Genomic DNA, 22,795 nt, shown 5'->3' with positions numbered 1-22,795 from the left:
TGCTCACCCACTGGAGCAGGAGGGGGCTGGGAGCTGAGGCTCTGGCTTTGGAGATCAGATCCCAGGGAGAGGACTGAGGTTGGCTGCATGAACACAGCCTGAAGGAGGCTAGTGCACCACAGATAGCCAGAAAGGAGTTGGGAAAAAGTCTGGAACTGCCTAAGAGGCAAGAGACCATTGATTCGGGGTGTGCGAGGATAGGAGATTCAGAGCACTGCCTAGACGAACTCCAGAGATGGGCGCGAGCTGCAGCTATCAGTGTGGACAGCAGAGGTGGGTATGAAACACTAAGGTTGCTGCTACAGGAGATCAGCTCGGTGCTTTGTGACCACCTGGAGGGGTGGGATAGGGAGGGTGGGAGGGAGGGAGACACAAGAGGGAAGAGATATGGGAGCATATGTATATGTATAACTGATTCACTTTGTTATATAACAGAAACTAACACACCATTGTAAAGCAATTATACCCCAATAAAAATGTTAAAAAAAAGAAGCATGTGTGCAAGCACAGGTCACTATCCACACACACACACCTCTCCCCCCAGGAGCCTGTGCAGCCCGCCACTTCCAGGGTCCCGAGATCCAGGGACAACTTCCCTGGGAGAACAAACAGTGTGCCTCAGGCTGTTGCAACATCACACCAACCTCTGCCGCCTCAGGCTCACCCTGCATTCCAGACTCCTCCCTCCCCCTGGCCTGAGTGAGCCAGAGCCCCCTAATCAGCCACTCCTTTAACCCCATTCTGTCTGGGTGGGGAACAGATGGCCACAGGAGACCTACATACAGAGACAAGGCCAAAACGAAAGCTGGAGCTGTGCGAACAAATAAGAGAAAGGGAAATCTTTCCCAGCAGCTTCATGAGCAGTGGATTAAATCTCCATAATCACCTTAATGTACCCTGCATCTGCAGAATACCTGAATAGACAATTAATCATGCCAAAACTGAGGTAGTGGACTTTGGGAGCAACTGTAGACTTGGGGTTTGCTTTCTGCATCTAATTTTTTTCTGGTTTTATGCTTATTTTAGTTTAGTATTTAGAGCTTATTATCATTGGTAGATTTGTTTATTGATTTGGTTGCTCTCTTCCTTTTTTTAACATATATATTTTTTCCTTTTTCTCTTTCTGTGAGTGTGTATGTGTATGCTTTTTTGTGTGTGTTTGTCTGTATAGCTTTGCTTTTACCATGTGTCCTAAGGTTCTTCTCTCTGTCCGTTTCTCTTTTTCTTTTTGTATAGTTTTTAGCGGTTGTTATCATTGGTGGATTAGTTTTTGGGTTTGGTTGCTCTCTTCTTTCCCTCTTTTTAAAAAATATTTTTTACTTTTTATTTTTAATATTTTTTTCTTTTAAATATTTTATTTTTCTTTATTTTATTTTTTTCTCCCTTTTTTTGAGCTGACTGGCTGAGAGGGTCTTGGAGTTCCAGCGTGAGCCTCTGAGGCAGAAGAGCTGAGTTCAGGATATGAGTCTACCAGAGACTTCCCGGCCGCACCTAATATCAAAAGGCGAAAGCTCTCACATAGATCTCCACCTCAATGTTAAGACCCAGCTCCACTCAAAAAAACAGCAAGCTGCAGTGCTGGAAACCATAGGCCAAATAATTAACAGGACAGAAACACAACCCCACCCATTAGCAGAGAGGTCACCTAAAATCATAATAAGTTCACAGACACCCCAAAACACACCACTGGATGTGGTCTTGCCCAGCAGAAAGACAAGATCCTGTCTCATCCACCAGAACACAGGCACCAGTGCCCTCCACCAGGAATCCTACACAACCCACTGAAACAACCTTACCCACTGAAGGTAGACACCAAAAACAATGGGAACTACGAACCTGCAGCCAGTGAAATGGAGACCCCAAACACAGTAAGTTAAGCAAAATGAGAAGACAGAGAAATACACAGCACATGAAAGAGCAAGATAGAAACCAATCATCAGACCAAACAAATGAAGAGGAAATAAGCACTCAGCCTGAAAAACAACTCACAGTAATGATAGTAGATGATCCAAAATCTTGGAAATACAATGGAGAAAATACAACAAACGTTTAACAAGGACCTAGAATACTAAAGAGCAAACAAACAATGATTAACAGCACAATAAATGAAATTAAAAGTTCTGTAGAAGGAATCAATAGCAGAATAACTGAGACAGAAGAATAGATAAGTGGCCTGCAAGATAAAATAGTGGAAATAACTACCATAGAGCAGAATAAAGAAAAAAGAACAAAAAGAATTAAGGACAGTCTCAGAGACTTCTGGGACAATATTAAACACATCAACATTCAAATGATAGGGGTCCCAGAAGAACAAGAGAAAAAGAAAGGCACTGAGAAAATATTTGAAGAATTATAGTTGAAAACTTTCCTAATATGGAAAAGAAAAGAGTCAATAAATTCCAGGAAGTACAGAGAGTCCCATACAGGATAAATCCAAGGAGAAACACGCCAAAACATATATTAATCAAACTATCGAAAATTAAATACACAGAAAAAATATTAAAAGCAGCAAGGGAAAAGCAACAAAAAACATACAATAAAATCCCCATAAGGTTAACAACTGATCTTTCAGCAACAACTCTGCAGGCCTGAAGGGAGTGACAGGATATATTAAAAGTGATGAAAGGGAAAATACTACAACCAAGATTCCTCTACCCAGAAAGGATCTCATTCAGGTTCGATGGAGAAATTAAAAGCTTTACAGACAATAAAAAGTTAAGAGAATCCAGCACAACCTACCAGCTTTACAACAAATGCTAAAGAAACTTCTCTAGGCTGGAAACACAGGAAAAGGAAGAAACTTGCAAAAACAAACCCAACACAATTAAGAAAATCATAATAGGGACATACATATCAATAATTACATTAAATGTAGATGGATTAAATGCTCCAACCAAAAGACTGGCTACATGAATACAAAAACAAGACCCATATACATGCTGTTTATAAGAAACCCACTTCAGACCTAGGCACACATACAGACTAAAAGCGAGGGGATGGAAAAATATATTACATGAAAATGGAAATCAAAAGGAAGTTGGAGTACTGATAGTCATATCAGACAAAATACACTCTAAAATAAAGACTACTACAAGAGACAAGGAAGGACACTATATAATGATCAAGGGATCAATCCAAGAAGAAGATATAACAATTGGAAATATTTATACACCCAACATAGGAACAGCTCAATACATAAGGGAAATGCTAATAACCATAAAAGGGGAAATTGACAGTAACCCAATAATAGTAGGGGACTTTAACACCCCACTTTCACCAATGGACAGATCAACCAAAATGAAAATAAATAAGGAATCACAAGCTTTAAATGATACATTTAACAAGATGGACTTCATTGATATTTATAGGACATTTCATCCAAAAACAACAGAATACACTTTCTTCTCAACTGCTCATTGAACATTCTCCAGGATGGATCATATCTTGGGACACAAATCAAGCTTTGTCAAATTTCAGAAAACTGAACACATATTAAGTATCTTTTATGACCACAACTCTATGAGGCTAGATATAAATTACAGGAAAAATGGCTAAAAATTAAAAACACATGGAGGTTAAACAATACACTACTTAATAACAAAGAGATCACTGAAAAAATCAAAGAGGAAAGCAAAAAATACCTAGAAGCAAATGACAATGAAAACAAACCGACCCAAAACCTATGGTATGCAGCACAAGCAGTTCTAAGAGGGAAGTTTATAGCAATACAATGCTACCTTAAGAAACAAGAAAAATAAACAACCTAACCTTACACCTAAAGCAATTAGAGAAAGGAGAACAAAAAAAAAAACCCAAAATTAGCAGAAGGAAAGAAATCATAAAGATCAGATCAGAAATAAATGAAAAATAAATGAAGGAAACGATAGCAAAGATCAATAAAACTACAAGCTGGTTCTTTGGGAAGATAAACAAAATTGATAAACCATTAGCCAGACTCATCAAGAAAAAAAGGGAGAGGACTCAAATCAATAGAAGTAGAAAAGAAAAAGGACAAGAAAAAACTGACACTGCAGAAATACAAAGGATCATGAGAGATTACGAAAAGCAACTATATGCCAATAAAATGGACAATCTGGAAGAAATGGAGAAATTCTGAGAAAAGCACAACCTTCCGAGACTAAACCAGAAAGAAATAGAAAATATAAACAGACCAATCACAAGCACTGAAATTGAAACCATGATTTAAAATCTTCCAACAAAGTCCAAGACCAGATAGCTTCAAAGGCGAATTCTATCAAATATTTAGAGAAGAACTAACCTATCCTTCTCAAATTCTTCCAAGATATAGCAGAGGGAGGAACACTCCCAAACTAATTCTACAAAGCCACCATCACCCTGATACAAAACCTGACAAAGATGCCACACACACACACACACAAACAAAAACTACAGGCCAATATTGCTGATGAACATAGATGCAAAAATCCTCAACAAAATACTAGCAAACAGAATCCAACAGCACATTAAAGGGATCACACACCATGATCAAGTGGGGTTTATCCTGGAAATGCAGGATTCTTCAATATATGCAAATCAATCAATGAGATACACCATATTAACAAACTGAAGGATAAAAATCATATGATCATCACCATAGATGCAGAAAAATCTTTGACTAAGATCAACATGCATTTATGATAAAAACCCTCTGGAAAGTAGGCATACAGGGAACTTACCTCACCAAAATAAAGGCCATATATGACATACGCACAGCCAACATTATTCACAATGGTGAAAAACTGAAACAATTTTGACTAAGATCAGGAACGAGACAAGTTTGCCCACTCTCACCACTATTATTTAACATAGTTTTCAAAGTTTTAGCTACAGCAATCAGAGAGGAAAAAGAAATAAAATGAATCCAAATCGGAAAAGAAGAGGTAAAACTGTCACTGTTTGCAGATGACATAATACTGTACATAGAGTATCCTAAAAATGCCGCCAGAAAACTATAGAGCTGATCAATGATTTGGTAAAGTAGTAGGATGTAAAATGGAGAGATATACCACATTCTTGGATTGGAAGAATCAACACTGTGAAAATGACTCTACTGCCCAAAGCAATCTACAGATTCAATGTAATCCTTATCAAACTACCAATGACATTTTTCACAGAAGTAGAACTTTTTTTTCACAATTTGTATGGAAACACACAAGACCACGAAGAGCCAAAGCAATATTGAGAAAGAAAAACCAAGCTGGAGGAATCTGACTCCCTGACTTCAGACTATATTACAAAGCTACAGTAATCAAGACAGTATGGTATGGGCATAAAAGCAGAAATATAGATAAATGGAAGAGGATAGAAAGCCCAGAGATAAACCAATGGACTATGGTCACCTTATCTTTGACAAAGGAGGCAAGAATATACAATGGAGAAAAGACAGCCTCTTCAATAAGTGGTGCTGGGAAAACTGGACAGCTACATGTAAAAGAATCAAATTAGAACACTCCTTATCACCATACACAAAAATAAACTCAAAATGGATTAAAGACATCAATGTAAGGCCAGACACTATAAAAGCCTCAGAGGAAAACACAGGCATAACACTCTGTGACATACATTGCAGCAGATCCTTTTTGATCCACTTCCTAGAGAAATGGAAATAAAAATAAATATAAACAAATGGGACCTAATGAAACTTAAAAGCTTTTGCACAGCAAAGGAAACTATAAACAAGATGAAAAGACAACCCTCAGAATGGGAGAAAATATTTGCAAATGAAGCAACTGACAAAGGATGAATCTCCAAAATATACAAGCAACTCATGCAGCTCAACAGCAAAAAAAAAAAAAGCAATCCAATATAAAAATGTGTAGAAGACCTAAATAGACATTTCTCCAAGGAAGATATACAGATTGCCAACAAACACATGAAAGGATGCTCAACATCACTAATCATTAGAGAAATGCAAATCAAAACTACAGTGAGATATCACCTCACAACAGTCAGAAAGGCCATCATCAAAAATCTACAAACAATAAATGCTGAAGAGGGTGTGGAGAAAAGGGAACCCTCTTGCACTGTTGGGGGGAATGTAAGTTGATACAGCCACTATGGTGAACAGTATGGAGGTTCCTTAAAGAAACTAAAACTAGAACTATCATATGACCCAGCCATCCCACTACTGAGCATATACCCTGAGAAAACCATAATTCAAAAATTGTCATATACCACAATGTTCATTGCAGCACTAATTACAAAAGCCAGGACATGGTATCAACCTAAATATCCATTGATAGATAAATAGATAAAGATGATGTGGCACATATATACAATAGAATAATGCTCAGCCATAAAAATAATTGAAATTGAGATATTTGCAGTGAGGTGGATGGACATAGAGACTGTCATACAGTGTGAAATAAGTCAGAAAGAGAAAAACAAATACCGTATGCTAACAAATATATATGTAATTAACGAAAATGGTTCTGAACAACTTAGGGGCAGGAGAGGAATAAAGACACAGACCTAGATAATTGGCTTGAGGACATGGGGAGGTGGATGGGTAAGCTGGGTGAAGTGAGAGAGTAGCATGGACATCTATACACTATCAAATGTAAAATATATAGCTAGTGGGAAGCAGCTGCAGAGCACAGGGATATCAGCTCTGTGCTTTGTGTCACTGTAGAGCGGTTGGATAGGGAGGGTGGGAGGGAGATGCAATAGCGAATGGATATGGGGATGTATGTATACATATAGCTGATTCAATTTGTTATACAGCAGCAACTAACACAACATTGTAAAGCAATTATACTCCAATAAACATATTTAAAAAAATCAATGAAACCACAAGTGGTTCTTCAAAATGGTCAATAAAATTGAAAAATCTTTAGTTAGATGGAGTAAGAAAAAAGTATAGGAGATTCAAATTACTAAAATCAGAAATGAAATTGGGGACATTACTACTGATTCTACAGAAGTAAAGAAAAAAATGTTTATAAGAGATTATATAAAAAGATTATAAGAAATATTATTTAAAAGATTATAAAAAGATTATAATTTGTTTGTAAACCAACAAATTGGAAAACCTAGATAAAATAGACAATTCCTAAAACAGAAAACCAACCAAGAATTAATCATAATGTAATAGAAAATCTGAAAGACCTATAAAGAGATTGAATCTGCCATCAAAAATCTGGGAATTAAGAAAAGCCCTGGACCTGATGGCTTTACTCGTGAATTCTACTAAACATTTAAAGAAGTAATACCAATTCTCAAATATTCCCAAAAAAATTGTAGAGGAGGGAATACTTCCTAAATCATTCTATGAGGTCAGCATTACACTGATATCAAAGCCAGGCAAAGATATTACAAGAACACCACGCACCAATATTACTTATGAACACTGATGCAAAAATCCTCAATGAAATACTAGCGAAACAAACTCAGCCACATATTAAAAATATTACACTGTAAAGCAATTATACTGCAGTAAAGATGTTAAAAAAATAAAAATACATTCAATTCTAAAAAAAGCAAAAAAACAAAAAACAAAAACATTACACACCATGACTAAGTCGGTTTTATTCCTGGAATGCAGGAATGTTTCAACTTACAAAAATTAATCAATGTAATATATTATGTTAAAAATGAAGGGAAATAATGATCATGTTAATTGATGCAGAAAAAACACTTGACAAAATTCAACACCTTTTAATAATTAAAAAAAAATCCAGAAACTAGAAATAGAAGGAGTCTACTTCTATATAATAAAAGCCATATATGAAAAACCCACAGCAAACATCATACTCAATGTTGAAAGACTGAAAAGTTTTCCTCTGAGATCAGGAAAGAACAAGGATGCCTGCTTTTACCACTTGTATTCAACATATTACTGGGGCTTCTAGCCAGATCAATTAGTCAAGAAAAAGAAATAAAGATATCCAAATTGGAAATGAAGAAGTAAAATTATCTGTTTGCAGATGATAAGATCTTTATCATACTTATTTAGAAAATCCTAAAGTGCCCACAAAAAACTGTTAGAATCAATGAATTAGGCAAAGTAGTGAGATACAAAATCAACACACAAAAGTCAGTTGCACTAACATTGAAAAATCTGAAAAAGAAATTACAAAAGGAATTCCATTTATAATAACATGAAAAGAATAAAATACTTAGAATTTATTTAACCAAGGTTGTGAAAAACTTGTAGAATGAAAACTACAAAACATTGCTGAAATAAAATAGATATAAAAAATGGAAACAGGGCTTCCCTGGTGGCACAGTGGTTGAGAGTCCGCCTGCCGATGCAGGGGACGCGGGTTCGTGCACTGGTCTGGGAAGATCCCACGTGCCGTGGAGTGGCTAGGCCCGTGAGCCATGGCCGCTAAGCCTGCGCATCCAGAGCCTGTGCTCCGCAACGGGAGCGGCCACAACAGTGAGAGGCCCGCATACCACACACACAAAAAAAGGAAACACATTGCATGTTCATAGATCAAAAGACTTAATATTGTTAAAATGTCAATACTACCTATAGATTCAGTGAAATTTCTATCAAAATCTCAATGATGATTTTGAAGAAGTGGAAAAACCCTTTCTAAAATTCATATGTAATCTCAAGGGACTCCAAATAGCAAAATAATCTTGGGGAAAAAAGAACAAACTAGAAGACATCACATTTCCTGATTTTAAAACTTACTACAGAGCTATGGTAATCAAAACAGTGTGATATTGGCATAAAGACAGACATAGAGACCAAAGGAATAGTATAGAGAGCCCAGAAATAAACCCTTGCACATATGAGGATAGTCTTTTAAACAAATGGTGCTGGGAAAACTGGATTTCGATATGCAAAAGAATGAAGTTGAACCCTTACCTAACACCATATGCAAAAATTAAATAAAAGTAGATCAAAGATCTAAATGTACCTAAAACAATAAAACTCTTGGCAGTAAACATAGGGCAAAATATTCAGGATACTGGATTGGGCAATGATTTCTTGGCTATGACACCAAAGACACAGGTAACTAAAAAAATAAACATATTGTATTTCATGAAAAAAAATTTTAAGTGTGCATCAAAAGACACTACCAGCAGAGTGAAAAGGCAGCCCACAGAATGGGAGAAAATATTTGCAAATCATACATCTGACAGGAGATTAATATCCAGAATATATAGAGAACTCCTAAAACTCAACAACAAAAAAATAATCCAACTAAAGTTGCGCAAAGGACTTGAATAGACATTTTTCCAAAGCAGATATACAAACGGCCAATGGGCACATGGAAAGATGCTCAACGTCACTAATCATCAGGGAAATGCAAATCAAAACTACAATAAGCCAACTCCTCACACCCATTAGGATGGATACTATGAAAAAAATCAGAAAATAAGTGTTGCCAAGGATGTGTAGAAATTGGAACACTTATGCACTGTTGGTGGGATTGTAAAATGGTGCAGTCACTGGGGAAAACAGCATGGTGGTTTCTCAAAAAATTAAAACTAGAATTACCATAAGACCCAGAAATTCCACTTCTGTGTATATACCCAAAGTAATTGAAAGCATGTCTCAAAGAGACATTTGTACACCCATATTCATAGCAACATTATTCTAAACAGCTAAAACGTGGAAGCAAACCAAGTGTCCATTAATAGATGAGTGGATAAGCAAAACTACAATGGAAATTCTGCAATATACTACAACATGGATGGACCTTGAGGACATTATTCTAAGTGAAATGTTAGTCACAAAAAGACAAATATTGTAAAATTCCACTTATATGAGGTGCTTAAGGTAGTCAAAATCATAGAGACAGAAAGTAGAATGGTGGTTGCCAAGCGCTGGGGGGAGGGAAGAATGGGTAGTTATTTTTTAATGAGTATAGTGATTCAGTTTTACAAGATGAAAAGAGTTATGGAGATGGATGGTGGTGATGGCTGTGCAATGCTATGAATGCATTTACTACCATTGAACAGTGTACTTTAAAATGGTTAAGATGGTAAATTTTATGTTATGCATATTTTACCACAATAAAGTATTGAAGAAAAACAAGGACTGGGGACCAACACTGAATACCAGCTAATGATAGCTCCTTACTACTCGCCACCCACCCTCTTTCCCAAACCCAGGTGGGTTTCTTCTCCTTATATCTCCCTATCCAGCTAATGAAACAGCAATTGTCCATGTTCAGGTCTCCTAAAATCAACTGGCACAAACCTATCCCCAGAATATGGTCCATTACTTTATTTCATTTTCAAAGTTTTTTCCCATCTGATCTATCTTATTTCCTGCTCTACCAAGTGACTAAGCCACACCAAACCTTCCTATAGTAATTCAGTGCTATACTGTGATTTAGGCCTTCTAGATACCTTCTCTAAGGTCAGGCCCTAAGCTTTGTTCCACATCCCTCACCATAGCAAGCATGTCTGCATGTCATGCCAATCTGCTCCTGGTCCCGTATTGCCAAGAACATGAACAGTCTTACTGCCTTATATAGCCCTTCAGAAATACACCTAGAGAATAACGTTTAAAAGTGTGATATGGGGCTTCCCTGGTGGCGCAGTGGTTGAGTCTGCCTGCCGATGCAGGGGACACGTGTTCGTGCCCCCGTCCAGGAAGATCCCACATGCCACGGAGTGGCTGGGCCCGTGAGCCATGGCCGCTGAGCCTGCGCGTCCGGAGCCTGTGCTCCGCAATGGGAGGGGCCACAGTAGTGAGAGGCCCGCGTACCGCAAAATAAAAAAAAATAAAAATAAAAAAGTGTGATATGTACAACACTGCTATCAGAAGATGTTCAATGAAAAAAGGTTTCAGTAGCAAAGCAAATATAGAAATGCTATATACTCTACTCCCATCTTGGAGATTCATGATGAACAAAAATAAATCCAAGGCTCTGGGAAGCCCTGCATCAAAGAACACTATTTGACTGTTTAACTTAGTGTTTTGCAGACAAATTCAGACCTATAACACTTTCTCACAAAACACTCATCTCTTGGGACTCACTTTGGGAAATGTTGGTCTAGAGTGTGTTTCTGAGCTGTCATCAGCCTCCAGTTTCTAAGCCCTTCCCAATTCTCTGCTCTAGTCAATTAAATTCACAAGTTAAGGATTCCTCACCCAGGATTCCAAGATGCTTATCTTCCTCCAGCTGCACCTTTTCCTGGAATGTCTCATCTTGGAAGGCTTCATATCGAACTTTCCAGTAAGTACCCCCGATTCGGCTGGAGCTCTTCTGGAAGAATTTATCTGAGCCACTGGCATATAAGGAGGCAAATTTCAAATTATTTAGCCATGTGTCAAATAGGTTTCCATCTCACCCTTTTTCTCATCAAGTTATGGATCTTTGTGATTAGGAAGGACCTCAGAGATCATCCAGGTTAACTTCCACCCACTGAAGGTATTTCCTCTGGTGACAACACAAATTAACAATACACAGCTTCTGCTTGAGCCTTTCCAAGATCAGGGAACTTATTTTCAGAGAAAGCAATTCCTTTTACTGTTGTATAGAAATAGGCTGAAATCTTCTTGCTTGTAAGTTCTAGACACTGGGATCAGTTTTGTTCTCCAGAGTTAAGTAGTCTTACATCTGTCCTTAATCATCCTCAGGTACTCAAGATCCTTTCTTCCCTTAATCAATAATATCTTTCTTTCAAAAATGAAAACCCACTAACTTAACAAGACGAGCTGCAGATTCTTAGAAGCCATGCTGACACCCAAGTGCCTACTTTCCTATGTTTTCTGCAGATTCATTCCATTATGTCCTACTGGAAGAATAAACATGATTGGGTGTCCTAGGATATTTCTCCATAAACTCTCTTAGTCATCTATCAAGTGCCTCTTTTGAAAAACCTTGAATCACTGATAGACCAGTGAGTAAGTATAACTTAAGGCTTAGCAACTGATTAGGGCACTAACCTTCTACTCTATCTTGCCCACATCTGAGTCATGGATGAGGCATGAGAATTTGGAGAAATTCCTCCAAAAGGATGAGCATGGAATGGCCACAGGCAGGTTGCTTCCCCTCTTCCTACACTTCTCAGAGTGCATTTTACACTTCAGCTTAAATGTCTCCTTCAGACTATGGTAAAGAAAGGAAGGAGCAAAGACGTAAATAATTAGTAAATTATTTTAAATGATCCGGTCCCACCTGGACCTTCTTTTCTGCTTGGACTCTTTGCTGGGAATATGACTCTTTGCTTGGACTCTTTGCTGGGAATATGACATAACCATACAAAAAGTTTTATAGCTCCCCAAGAGCAAGCACTTCTGGGGGCTACAAGAATTTGGCTATCAGTTGTGCCATGTAACTTCAGACAAACAATGATTGTGATCCCCAAGTGAAGTGAGAGATTTCTGAGAGGGAATAATAGGTGTGTGTTGTTGGGCCCAGGAGTAGGGAGAGGGAATACACTACCTCTTACCTGCCTGGCTCCCTCAAATTCTTCCCCGTACTCCCATCATGCCCCATTGGGCCGTAGTCCCATTGAATCTCATGGGCCTCAATGAAGTACTGCCGGACTTTGCCTGTGAGTAGGTTCATGGGAGGTGCCATGGAGCAAGACTTGATCTTGTAGAGTGCTTGCATGCCATCTGCAGGAAGAACATCATGGCTAGCTCCATTCCACCCAAAACATCTTCTACCCAGGTGACTCAGCTTTCTCCTTCTCCTAATGTTTCCCCCTTCCACCTTCCACTAGGCTCTTTACCCCTGCCTCCAAATGGGCTACTTTCTCTCACTCCTAAAGAGCAGATCTCTCTCTGGGAGAGAGAAAGCCTATGTGGGAATTCAAATATCTCCACCTGCTCACCACCATTGACTCACTTACCAGACCCTTGCTCTTGCCTCTGCAAAATGCTTACATTGTAGCAACATCACAGAGCTTGAAGTCAAAATACCTGAGTTCAAGTCCAAGACTTATCCTTATCTATAGGACCTTAGGCAAGTCACTTCCTAGACCTGAGCTTAACCCCTGATTTGTAAATGGGGAGAATAGGGAAATCTACCACACTAGGCCCATGGGAGCATCAAATTTTAAAAAGAGGAGTAAGTTATTTGTAAAGTGGGAAGCTCCCAAAGTAATGGAACATCATCTACACATGAAGATGAAGCTTCACACTTGGGACTATCAGGAAAATTCAGATTCTAAGTAGTGTTTCCAAATGTGGAAGATGTTACATTGAGGCATAATGGTAATGGATGATGCTGTGTTATATTTGCTTGGCTAATTATAGAGGTCATTCAGGTACATTATCTCATCTGAGTCTCACAACATCCCAAGGAGATTTGAAATTTGAAATCAGAAATCAGAGGTATGAAGAAGGAGGAGGTAAGGATATTCATTTTTGTTGAATGTGTACTATATGCCAGGCCCTGTGTCAGGTGATTTACATATGTTATCTCCTTCAGTCCTCATAACTAGCCTATGAAGCAGACTTTTAATGTCCCTTTTTGAAGATTAAGAAAATTAAGGATCAGAGAGGTTAAGTAAATTGCCCAAGATTACATAGCTAGTCAGAGGTACAGTTGAGATTTAAGTGCCTATCTTTTAACTGCAAATTTGAGTACTCATTTTCTTCTCTTGTATCCAGGATCTTGGTCTCATCATTCCCCCATCTCTAAGATTCAAAATCCCATTATCTCTCTGAAACCTCATTACAACTTTATATGGTAGGAATCATTATTGCAATCCTCATGAGGAAACATAGACTCAAAAAAGTGATATGTCTTATCAAAGGTAACTAACTGGTGGAACCAGGTTTTGAATCCAGGCTTGTCTGGCTCTAAGGCTTATGTTTGTTTCACTATTGCACTGCATCCCTAACCTCCATCCACATTCATACTCTCTTATCCAGGTACATCTGGTACTGAGGGCAGACCCTGGACAATGGAACATGAATACCTGGCTCCTATTGGGTCAAACTTACCATTCCAGAATCAATATCCCACCAGTCTATAATTCCTCACCTACTCAAATCGACTTTCACATACTCACATATCATTTTCATGACTTTCACTTGATTTACCATACTTCAAATAATTCTAGAAAGTGAGAGCTGAAGATCTTAGAAACTATTTAAACCCAATCCCGCATTTTATATATATATATATATATATATATATATATATATATATATAGCAAATGAAGCATAGAAGTGGGAAGGGATTTTTCCAAAATCACATAGAGATTTCTTCAGTTTTCCACAGAGCTGAGACAACTTGAACCTTCTAATCACCTACCTAATGCTCTTTCCATTGTCTCATAGGTTCCTCTGGTCCTCTGATGTTTCTCACTGCACAGGGCCATTACCTCAACCATTCTTCTTCTAAAAACCAAACCTTCTAAACCTATTGCTGTTGGATTCTAACTAGAGTGTCACTACTTGCCCACAATACTCCATGATCTCCTGAAAAAGCCTTACTCTTCTTTAACTAATTACTCCTTCACTCCCTGTTCAATCAGCAGCAAATACTATCAGGTCTTAATTCCTTAGAATTCTGAGCAAAAAAAAGGCAGCTTAAAAGTTCACTCATCCATTCCTATACCACCTTATGTTAGAGATGGGGAAGATGAAACTCAGAGAGTAATGCCCCAGGTCAACTTGCAATTTAATGGCTGAGCCAGGAAAGAACCTGGAATCCCAGAATTGTAGTCTAATGTTTCATCATTTATATCCAACTATCTCACCTGAAAGACCAATTTTATGTCTCCAGGTCAGAAACCCAGCCTCCTGATAATCATCACTGCCACCTATGTCCTGTATCTGAAAGATCAGAGATGTTGGATCTCACCTTGCAAGTGACTATTCACTTGACAGCTAATTAACCAGGTGCCAGGTTCCCGGGGTACCATCTCAGCAGTCACAAAAGTGGCTGGAAAGATATGAGCCACATCAGTACGGTGGCCTCGGATGGTCAGCATCTGTCCATGGAAGAAAGCTGTGTGGACATCTACCTCGTTGCCCATGCCAAACAAGTGCCAGGCCACACGCTTCTGTGCACACATGCTCAGATCTGGTAAGTTTCCAAAGACAAAGCCATTGATTGCTGCAAAAGAAAATATCAGAGTTAGGAAAGGACAGCCCAATGAGAGAGGCCTTACCATCAGACAATAATAATAGATAACATTTAGATGAGGATTCAAAGAGCACACTGTGCTGACCATATGTATTATCTTATGTAAATCTCACAAACATCCCTGGGAAAGAGGCAGAATTCACTGTTATTATGTAAAAAAATGTGAAAATCAAAGCTCAGAGAGCTAAAGTTACTTCTCTCCCAAGACCACAAATCTATTATGTGGTAGAGCCAGGATTCCAACCCAGAAATCTGAGGAAGCTTTCTAAGAAATGGAGTTTATTTTACAAACTTTCTGTCCATCTAAACCAATTTCCTTCTGAAATTTCCACAGGACAGCTGTCAAGTTAGCTAACTAATTATCATAGTTATTACAAGCAATTGGTTTAAAACTAAGGGAAATTTGAGCTGTCCAAGCCATACTTTGCATCTTCCCTCTGAGTTTTCACCTCCCCTTGGGACTCTCTCATTTTGCGCCCACCTCTGTCACCAAGTAAATCACTCCCAAAAATAAATGAAAGCAAAATCACTTACTTTCATTTCTAAACTCAGTTCTCTGTCCATGCCCCAGGCTTTCGTGCCTTTAGTTTGTTTTAAATTTAATTAAGATGGTCAACTCCCTTATGGGAAATCATTTATTTTCTCTACAAAATGTGTAATTTTAACAGTTTGTATCCTTTTTAGAACAAAGAAATGTTCACTAATTATATCAGTAGGCAATCCTCACCAAAGTGACCTGAGCATATAGTATATGACTTTGGAGTCCACAACCTGGGCTATTCCACTTTAGAAAGCAGGGTACCTAATGGCAAGAGCATAGCCTACGCAGTCAGACATATCAGGGTTGGAATTTTAGCTGTGCCATTTATATTCTGTGTAATCCTAGAGCCTCAGTTTCCTCATGAGTGAAACGGGAAAACCATCTACTACTCACGGTCTTTGTGAGAATTAAAAGGAACAAGGTATGGGAAAACATCCACCAAATGCTAGGCCCAGTGGAGACCCTCCATCAATGTTCACTGTCATAGTGTGGCCACATACTCCCACCTTACCATGCATCCTATTGCTCTCCTGAAAGGTCTCATCTTCTATGTCAACTGAGGCAGGGTCTGAGCAATAAGTGGCAATGTTCTCATTGATATGCCAGCTAAGGTTCTCATCTATCACACTAAAGAGGAGGAAGAAATCATTGTCCACATCCTGCCGCTGAGGAGGGAAATTCCCATCCAGGGTTCCTAGGGAAAGTAAGAAAAGAGCCTTTAAGAACCTTCTTTCTTGGAAGCGGAGGAAGATGGCAGAAGAGTAAAACGCGGAGATCACCTTCCTCCCCACAGATAAGTCAGAAATACATCTACACGTGGAACTGCTCCTATAGACCACCCACTGAACGCTGGCAGAAGACCTCAGACCTACCAAATGGCAAGAAACTCCCCATGTACCTAGGTGGGTTTAAAAAAAAGAAAAAACAGAAACAAAAGAATAGGGACGGGACCTGCACCAGTGTGAGGGAGCTGTGAAGGAGGAAAGGTTTCCACACACTAGGAAGCCCCTTCATGGGCAGAGACTGTGGGTGGCTGAGGGGGAAAGCTTTGGAGCCACGGAGGAGAGCACAGCAACAGTGGTGTGAAGGGCAAAGTGGAGAGACTCACGCAGAGAGAATCGTTGCCAACCGGCACTCACCAGCCCCAGAGGTTTGTCTGCTCACACGCCGGGGAGGGCGGAGGCTAGGAGCTGAGGATCGGGCTTCGGTCAGATCACAGGGACAGGACTGGGGTTGGCGGCGTGAACACAGCCTGAAGGGGTTAGTGCACAACGGCTAGCCGGGAGGGAGTCCGGGAAAAAGTCTGGATCTGCCGAAGAGGCAAGAGACTTTCTCTTCCCTCTTTGTTTCCTGGTACGCGAGGAGAGGGGATTAAGAACGCTGCTTAAAGGAGCTCCAGAGACAGGCGTGAGCCGCGGCTATCAACGCTGACCCCAGAGACGGGCATGAGACGCTAGGGCTGCTGCTACCACCACCGAGAAGCCTGTGTGCAAGCACAGGTCACTAACTACACCTCCCCTCCTGGGATCCTGTGAAGCCCGTCACTGCCAGGGTCCGGTGATCCAGGGACAAGTTCCCCAGGAGAATGCACGGAGCGCCTCAGGCTGCTGCAACGTCATGCTGGCCTCTGCCGCCGCAGGCTCACGCCACAGCCGTACCCCTCCCTTGCCCCGGCCTGAGTGAGCCAGAGCCCCCGTATCAGCTGCTCCCTTAACCCCATCCTGTCTAAGCACAGAACAGATGCCCTCAGGCGACCTACACGCAGAGGCGGGACCAAATCCAAAGCTGAACCCCAGGAACTGTGCGAACAAAGAAGAGAAAGGGAAATCCCTCCCAGCAGCCTCAGGAGCAGCGGATTAAACTGCCATAATCAACTTCATGTACCCTGCATCTGAGGAATATGTGAATAGACAACGAATCATCCCATATCGAGAAAGTGGACTTTCAGAGCAAGTTACATTATGTTTTCGCCTTTTCCTCTTTTTGTGAGTGTGTATGCGTATGCTTCAGTGTGAGATTTTGTCTGTATAGTTTTGCTTTCACCATTTATCCTAGGATTCCATCCTTCCGTATGATATTTTTTTTACTTTTTTAAAAAAATATTTCCCTTAATAATTAGTTTTTTTAATTAAATTTACTTTATTTTATCTTATTTTATTTTATCCTCCTTCTTTCTTTCTACTTTTTCTCACTTTTATTCTGAGCCATGTGGATGAAGGGCTCTTGGTGCTCCAGCCAGGAGTCAGTGCTGTGCCTCTGAGGTGGGAGAGCCAGCTTCAGGACACTGGTCCACAAGACACCTCCCATCTCCATGTAATCTCAAATGGCGAAAATCTCCCAGAGATCTCCATCTCAACACCAAGACCAAGCTTCCCTCAAGGACCAGCAAATTACAGAGCTAGACATCCTATGCCAAACAACTAGAAAGACAGGAACGCTGCCCCATCCATTAGCGGAGAGGCTGCCTAAAATCATAATAAGGCCACAGACATCCCCAAACACACTACCAGACACGGCCATGCCCACCAGAAAGAAAAGATCCAGCCTCATCCACCAGAACACAGGCACTATTCCCCTCCATCAGGAAGCCTACACAACCCACTGAACCAACCTTAGCCATGGGGGACAGACACCAAAAACAACAGGAACTACGAACCTTCAGCCTGTGAAAAGGAGACCCCAAACACAGTAAGATAAGCAAAATGAGAAGACAGAAAAACACACAGCAGATGAAGGAGCAAGGTAAAAGCCCACCAGACATAAAAATTGAAGAGGAAATAAGCAGTCTACCTGAAAAAAATTCAGAATATTGATAGTAAAGATGATCCAAAATCTTGGAAATAGAATAGACAAAATGCAAGAAACATTTAACAGGACCTAGAAGAACTAAAGAGGAAAAAAGCAACGATGAACAACGGAATAAATGAAATTAAAAATACTCTACAAGGGATCAATAGCAGAATAACTGAGGCAGAAGAACGGATAAGTGACCTGGAAGATAAAATAGTGGAAATGACTACTGCAGAGCAGAATAAAGAAAAAAGAATGAAAAGAACTGAGGACAGTCTCAGAGACCGCTGGAACAACACTAAATGCACCAACATTCAAATTATAGGGGTTTCAGAAGAAGAAGAGAAAAAGAAAGGGACTGAGAAAATATTTGAAGAGATTATAGTTGAAAATTTCCATAACATGGGAAAGGAAATAGTTAATCAAGTGCAGGAAGCACAGAGAGTCCCATACAGGAAAAATCCAAGGAGAAACCCGCCAACACACATATTAATCAAACTGTCAAAAATTAAATACACAGAAAACATATTAAAATCAGCAAGGGAAAAACAACAAATAACACACAAGGGAATCCCCATAAGGTTAACAGCTGATCTTTCAGCAGAAACACTGCAAGCCAGAAGGGAATGGCAGGACATATTTACAGTGATGAAGGAGAAAAACTGCAACCAAGATTACTCTACCAAGAAAGGATCTCATTCAGATTTGATGGAGAAATTAAAAGCTTTACAAGCAAGCAAAAGCTGAGAGAGTGCAGCACCAACAAACCAGCTTTAGAACAAATGCTAAAGGAACTTCTCTAGGCAAGAAACACAAGACAAGGAAAAGACCTACAATAACAAACCCAAAACAATTAAGAAAATGGGAATAGGAACATACATATTGATAATTACCTTAAATGTAAATGGACTAAATGCTCCCACTAAAAGACACAGACTGGCTGAATGGATACAGAAACATGACCCATATATATGCTGTCTACAAGAGACCCACTTCAGACCTAGGGACACATACATACTGAAAGTGAGGGGATGGAAAAAGATATTCCATGCAAATGGAAATCAAAAGAAAGCTGGAGTAGCAATTCTCATATCAGACAAAATAGAGTTTAAAATAAAGACTATTACAAGAGACAAAGAAAGACAGTACATAATGATCAAGGGATTGATCCAAGAAGAAGATATAACAATTGTAAATATTTATGCACCCAACATGGGTGGACCTCAATACATAATGCAAATACTAACAGCCATAAAAGAGGAAATCGACAGTTAACAATCATAGTAGGGGACTTTAACACCCCACTGTCACCAATGGATAGATCATCCAAACTGAAAATAAATAAGGAAACACAAGCTTTAAATGATATATTAAAAAGATGGACTTAAGCGATATTTATAGGACATTCATTCAAAAAGCAACCGAATACACACTTTTCTCAAGTGCTCATGGAACATTCTCCAGGAGAGATCATATCTTGGGTCACAAATCAAGCCTTGGTAAATTTAAGAAATTTGAAATCGTATGAAGAATCTTTTCTGATCCCAATGCTATGAGACTAGATATAAATTACTGGAAAAGATCTGTAAAAAATGCAAGTACATGGAGGCTAAATGAAACACTACTTAATAACCAAGAGATCACTGAAGAAATCAAAGAGGAAATCAAAAACAATTGACAATGCAGACACAACGACCCAAAACCTATGTGATGCAGCAAAAGCAGTTCTAAGAGGGAAGTTTATAGCAATACATTCCTACCTTAAGAAACAGGAAGCATCTCAAAGAAACAACCTAACCTTACACCTAAAGAAATTAGAGAAAGAAGAAGAACAACAACAACAACAAAAAAATTAGCAGAGGGAAAGAAATCATAAAGATCAGATCAGAAATAAATGAAAAAGAAATGAAGGAAATGATAGCAAAGATCAATAAAACTAAAAGCTGGGTCTTTGAGAAGATTAACAAAATTGATAAACCATTAGCAGACTCATCAAGAAAAACAGGGAGAAGACACAGAGAAATAGAAATGAAAAAGGAGTAGTAACAACTGACACTGCAGAAATACAAAGGATCATGAGAGATACTACAAGCAACTGTATGCCAATGAACTGGACGACCTGGAAGAAATGGACAAATTCTTAGACACGCACAACTTACTGAGAGTGAACCAGGAAGAAATATACAATATGAACATATCAATCACAAGCACTGAAATTGAAACTGTGATTAAAAATCTTCCAACAAACAAAAGCCCAGTACCAGATGGCTTCATAGACGAATTCTATCAAACATTTATAGAAGAGCTAACACCTATCCTTCTCAAATTCTTCTAAAATATTGCAGATGGAGGAACAGTCCCAAACCCATTCTATGAGGCCACCATCACACTGATACCAAAACCAGACAAAGATGTCACAAACAAAAAAATCTACAGGCCGGTATCACTGATGAACATAGATGCAAAAATCCTCAACAAAATACTAGCAAACAGAATCCAACAGCACATTAAAATGATCATACACCATGATCAAGTGGGATTTATTCCAGGAATGCAAGGAGTTTTCAACATACACATAACAATCAACGTGATACACCATATTAACAAGTGAAGGAAAACAACCATATGATCATCTCAATAGATGCAGAGAAAGCTTTTGAGAAAATTCAACACCAATTTATGATAAAAACCCTGCAAAAGTAGGAACAGAGAGAACTTTCCTCAACATAATAAAGGCCAAATATAAGAAACCCACAGCCAACTTCGTCCTCAATGTTGAAAAACTGAAACCATTTCCACTAAGATCAGGAACAAGACAAGACTGCTCACTCTCACCACTCTTATTCAACATAGTTTTGGAAATTTTAGCCACAGCAATCAGAGAAGAAAAAGAAATACAATGAATCCAAATCAGGATAGAAGAAGTAAAGCTGTCACTGTTTGCAGCTGACATGATACTCTACATAGAGAATCCTAAAGATGCTACCAGAAAACTACTAGAGCTAATCAATGAATTTGGTAAAGTAGCAGGATAAAAAATTAATGCACAGAAATCTCTTGCATTCCTATACACTAATGATGATATATCTGAAAGTGAAATTAAGAAAACACTCCTATTTTCCACTGCAACAAATAGAATAAAATATCTAGGAATAAACCTACGTCAGGAGACAAAAGACCTTTATGCACAAAATTATAAGACACTGATGAAAGAAATTAAAGATGATACAAAGATATGGAGAGATATACCATGTTCTTGGATTGGAAGAATCGACATTGTGAAAATGACTCTACTACCCAAAGCAATCTACAGATTCAATGCAATCCGTATCAAACTACCACTGGCATTTGTCACAGAACTAGAACAAAAAATTTCACAATTTGTAGGGAAACAGAAAAGACCCCATATAGCCAAAGCAATCTTGAGAATGAAAAATGCTGGAATCAGGCTCCCTGACTTCATACTATACTACAAAGCTACAGTAATCAAGACAGTATGGTACTGTCACATAAACAGAAATACAGATCAATGGAACAGGATAGAAAACCCAGAGATAAACCCATGCACATATGGTCACCTTATCTTTGATAAAGGAAGCAAGAATATACAGTGGATAATAGACAGCCTCTTCCCGTGAGCCATGGCCGCTGAGCCTGCGCGTCCGGAGCCTGTGCTCCACAGCAGGAGAGGCCACAACGGTGAGAGGCCCGCATACAGCAAAAAAAAAAAAAAAAAAAAAAGACAGCCTCTTCAATAAGTGGTGCTGGGAAAACTGGACAGGTACATGTAAAAGTATGAAATTAGAACACTCCCTAACACCATACACAAAAATTAACTAAAAATGGATTCAAGACCTAAATATAAGGCCAGAAACTATCAAACTCTTAGAGGAAAACATAGGCAGAACACTCTATGACATAAATCACAGCAAGATCCTTTTTGACCCACCTCCTAGAGAAATGGAAATAAAAACAAAAATAAAAAAATGGGATATAATGAAACTTACAAGCTTTTGCACAGCAAAGAAAATGGTAAACAAGACCAAAAGACAACCCTCAGAATGGGAGAAAATATTTGCTAATGAAGCAACTGACAAAGGATTAATCTCCACAATTTACAAGCAGCTCATGCAGCTCAATAACAACAACAAAAAAAAACCCAATACAAAAATGGGCAGAAGACCTAAACAGACATTTCTTCAAAGAAGATATACAGATTGCCAACAAACACATGAAAGAATGCTCAACATCATTAATCATTAGAGAAATGCAAATCAAAACTACAATGAGATATCATCTCACACCAGTCAGAATGGCCATCATCAAAAAATCTAGAAACAATAAATGCTGGAGAGGGTGTGGAGAAAAGGGAACACTCTTGCACTGCTTGTGGGAATGTGAATTGGTTTAGCCACTATGGAGAACA

The 22,795-nt window shown here is 39.0% G+C and overlaps 1 protein-coding gene across 3 annotated transcripts in view; it reads right to left on the bottom strand.

Moving 5' to 3' along the window:
* HEPH (hephaestin) overlaps nt 1–22,795 on the bottom strand; it is a 97,249-nt gene that overhangs the window by 60,386 nt on the left and 14,068 nt on the right. For all 3 annotated transcript variants that reach the window (XM_027093593.1, XM_027093594.1, XM_027093592.1), the window contains 4 exons: nt 16,091–16,273; nt 14,754–15,008; nt 12,385–12,553; nt 11,081–11,217 (listed from right to left, as the gene is read on the bottom strand). In XM_027093593.1, the coding sequence (XP_026949394.1) occupies nt 11,081–11,217; nt 12,385–12,553; nt 14,754–15,008; nt 16,091–16,273 (744 nt within the window). The remainder of the gene's footprint in view (nt 1–11,080; nt 11,218–12,384; nt 12,554–14,753; nt 15,009–16,090; nt 16,274–22,795) is intronic.

The sequence above is a fragment of the Aethalodelphis obliquidens genome, unplaced genomic scaffold (assembly GCF_003676395.1).
Source record: "Aethalodelphis obliquidens isolate GAN/ISIS:26980383/991018 unplaced genomic scaffold, ASM367639v1 scaffold85, whole genome shotgun sequence".
Taxonomy (NCBI): Eukaryota; Metazoa; Chordata; class Mammalia; order Artiodactyla; family Delphinidae; genus Aethalodelphis; species Aethalodelphis obliquidens.
The sequence above is the reverse complement of the archived record's forward strand: the minus strand, read 5'-3'. Positions and strand labels throughout refer to the sequence as shown.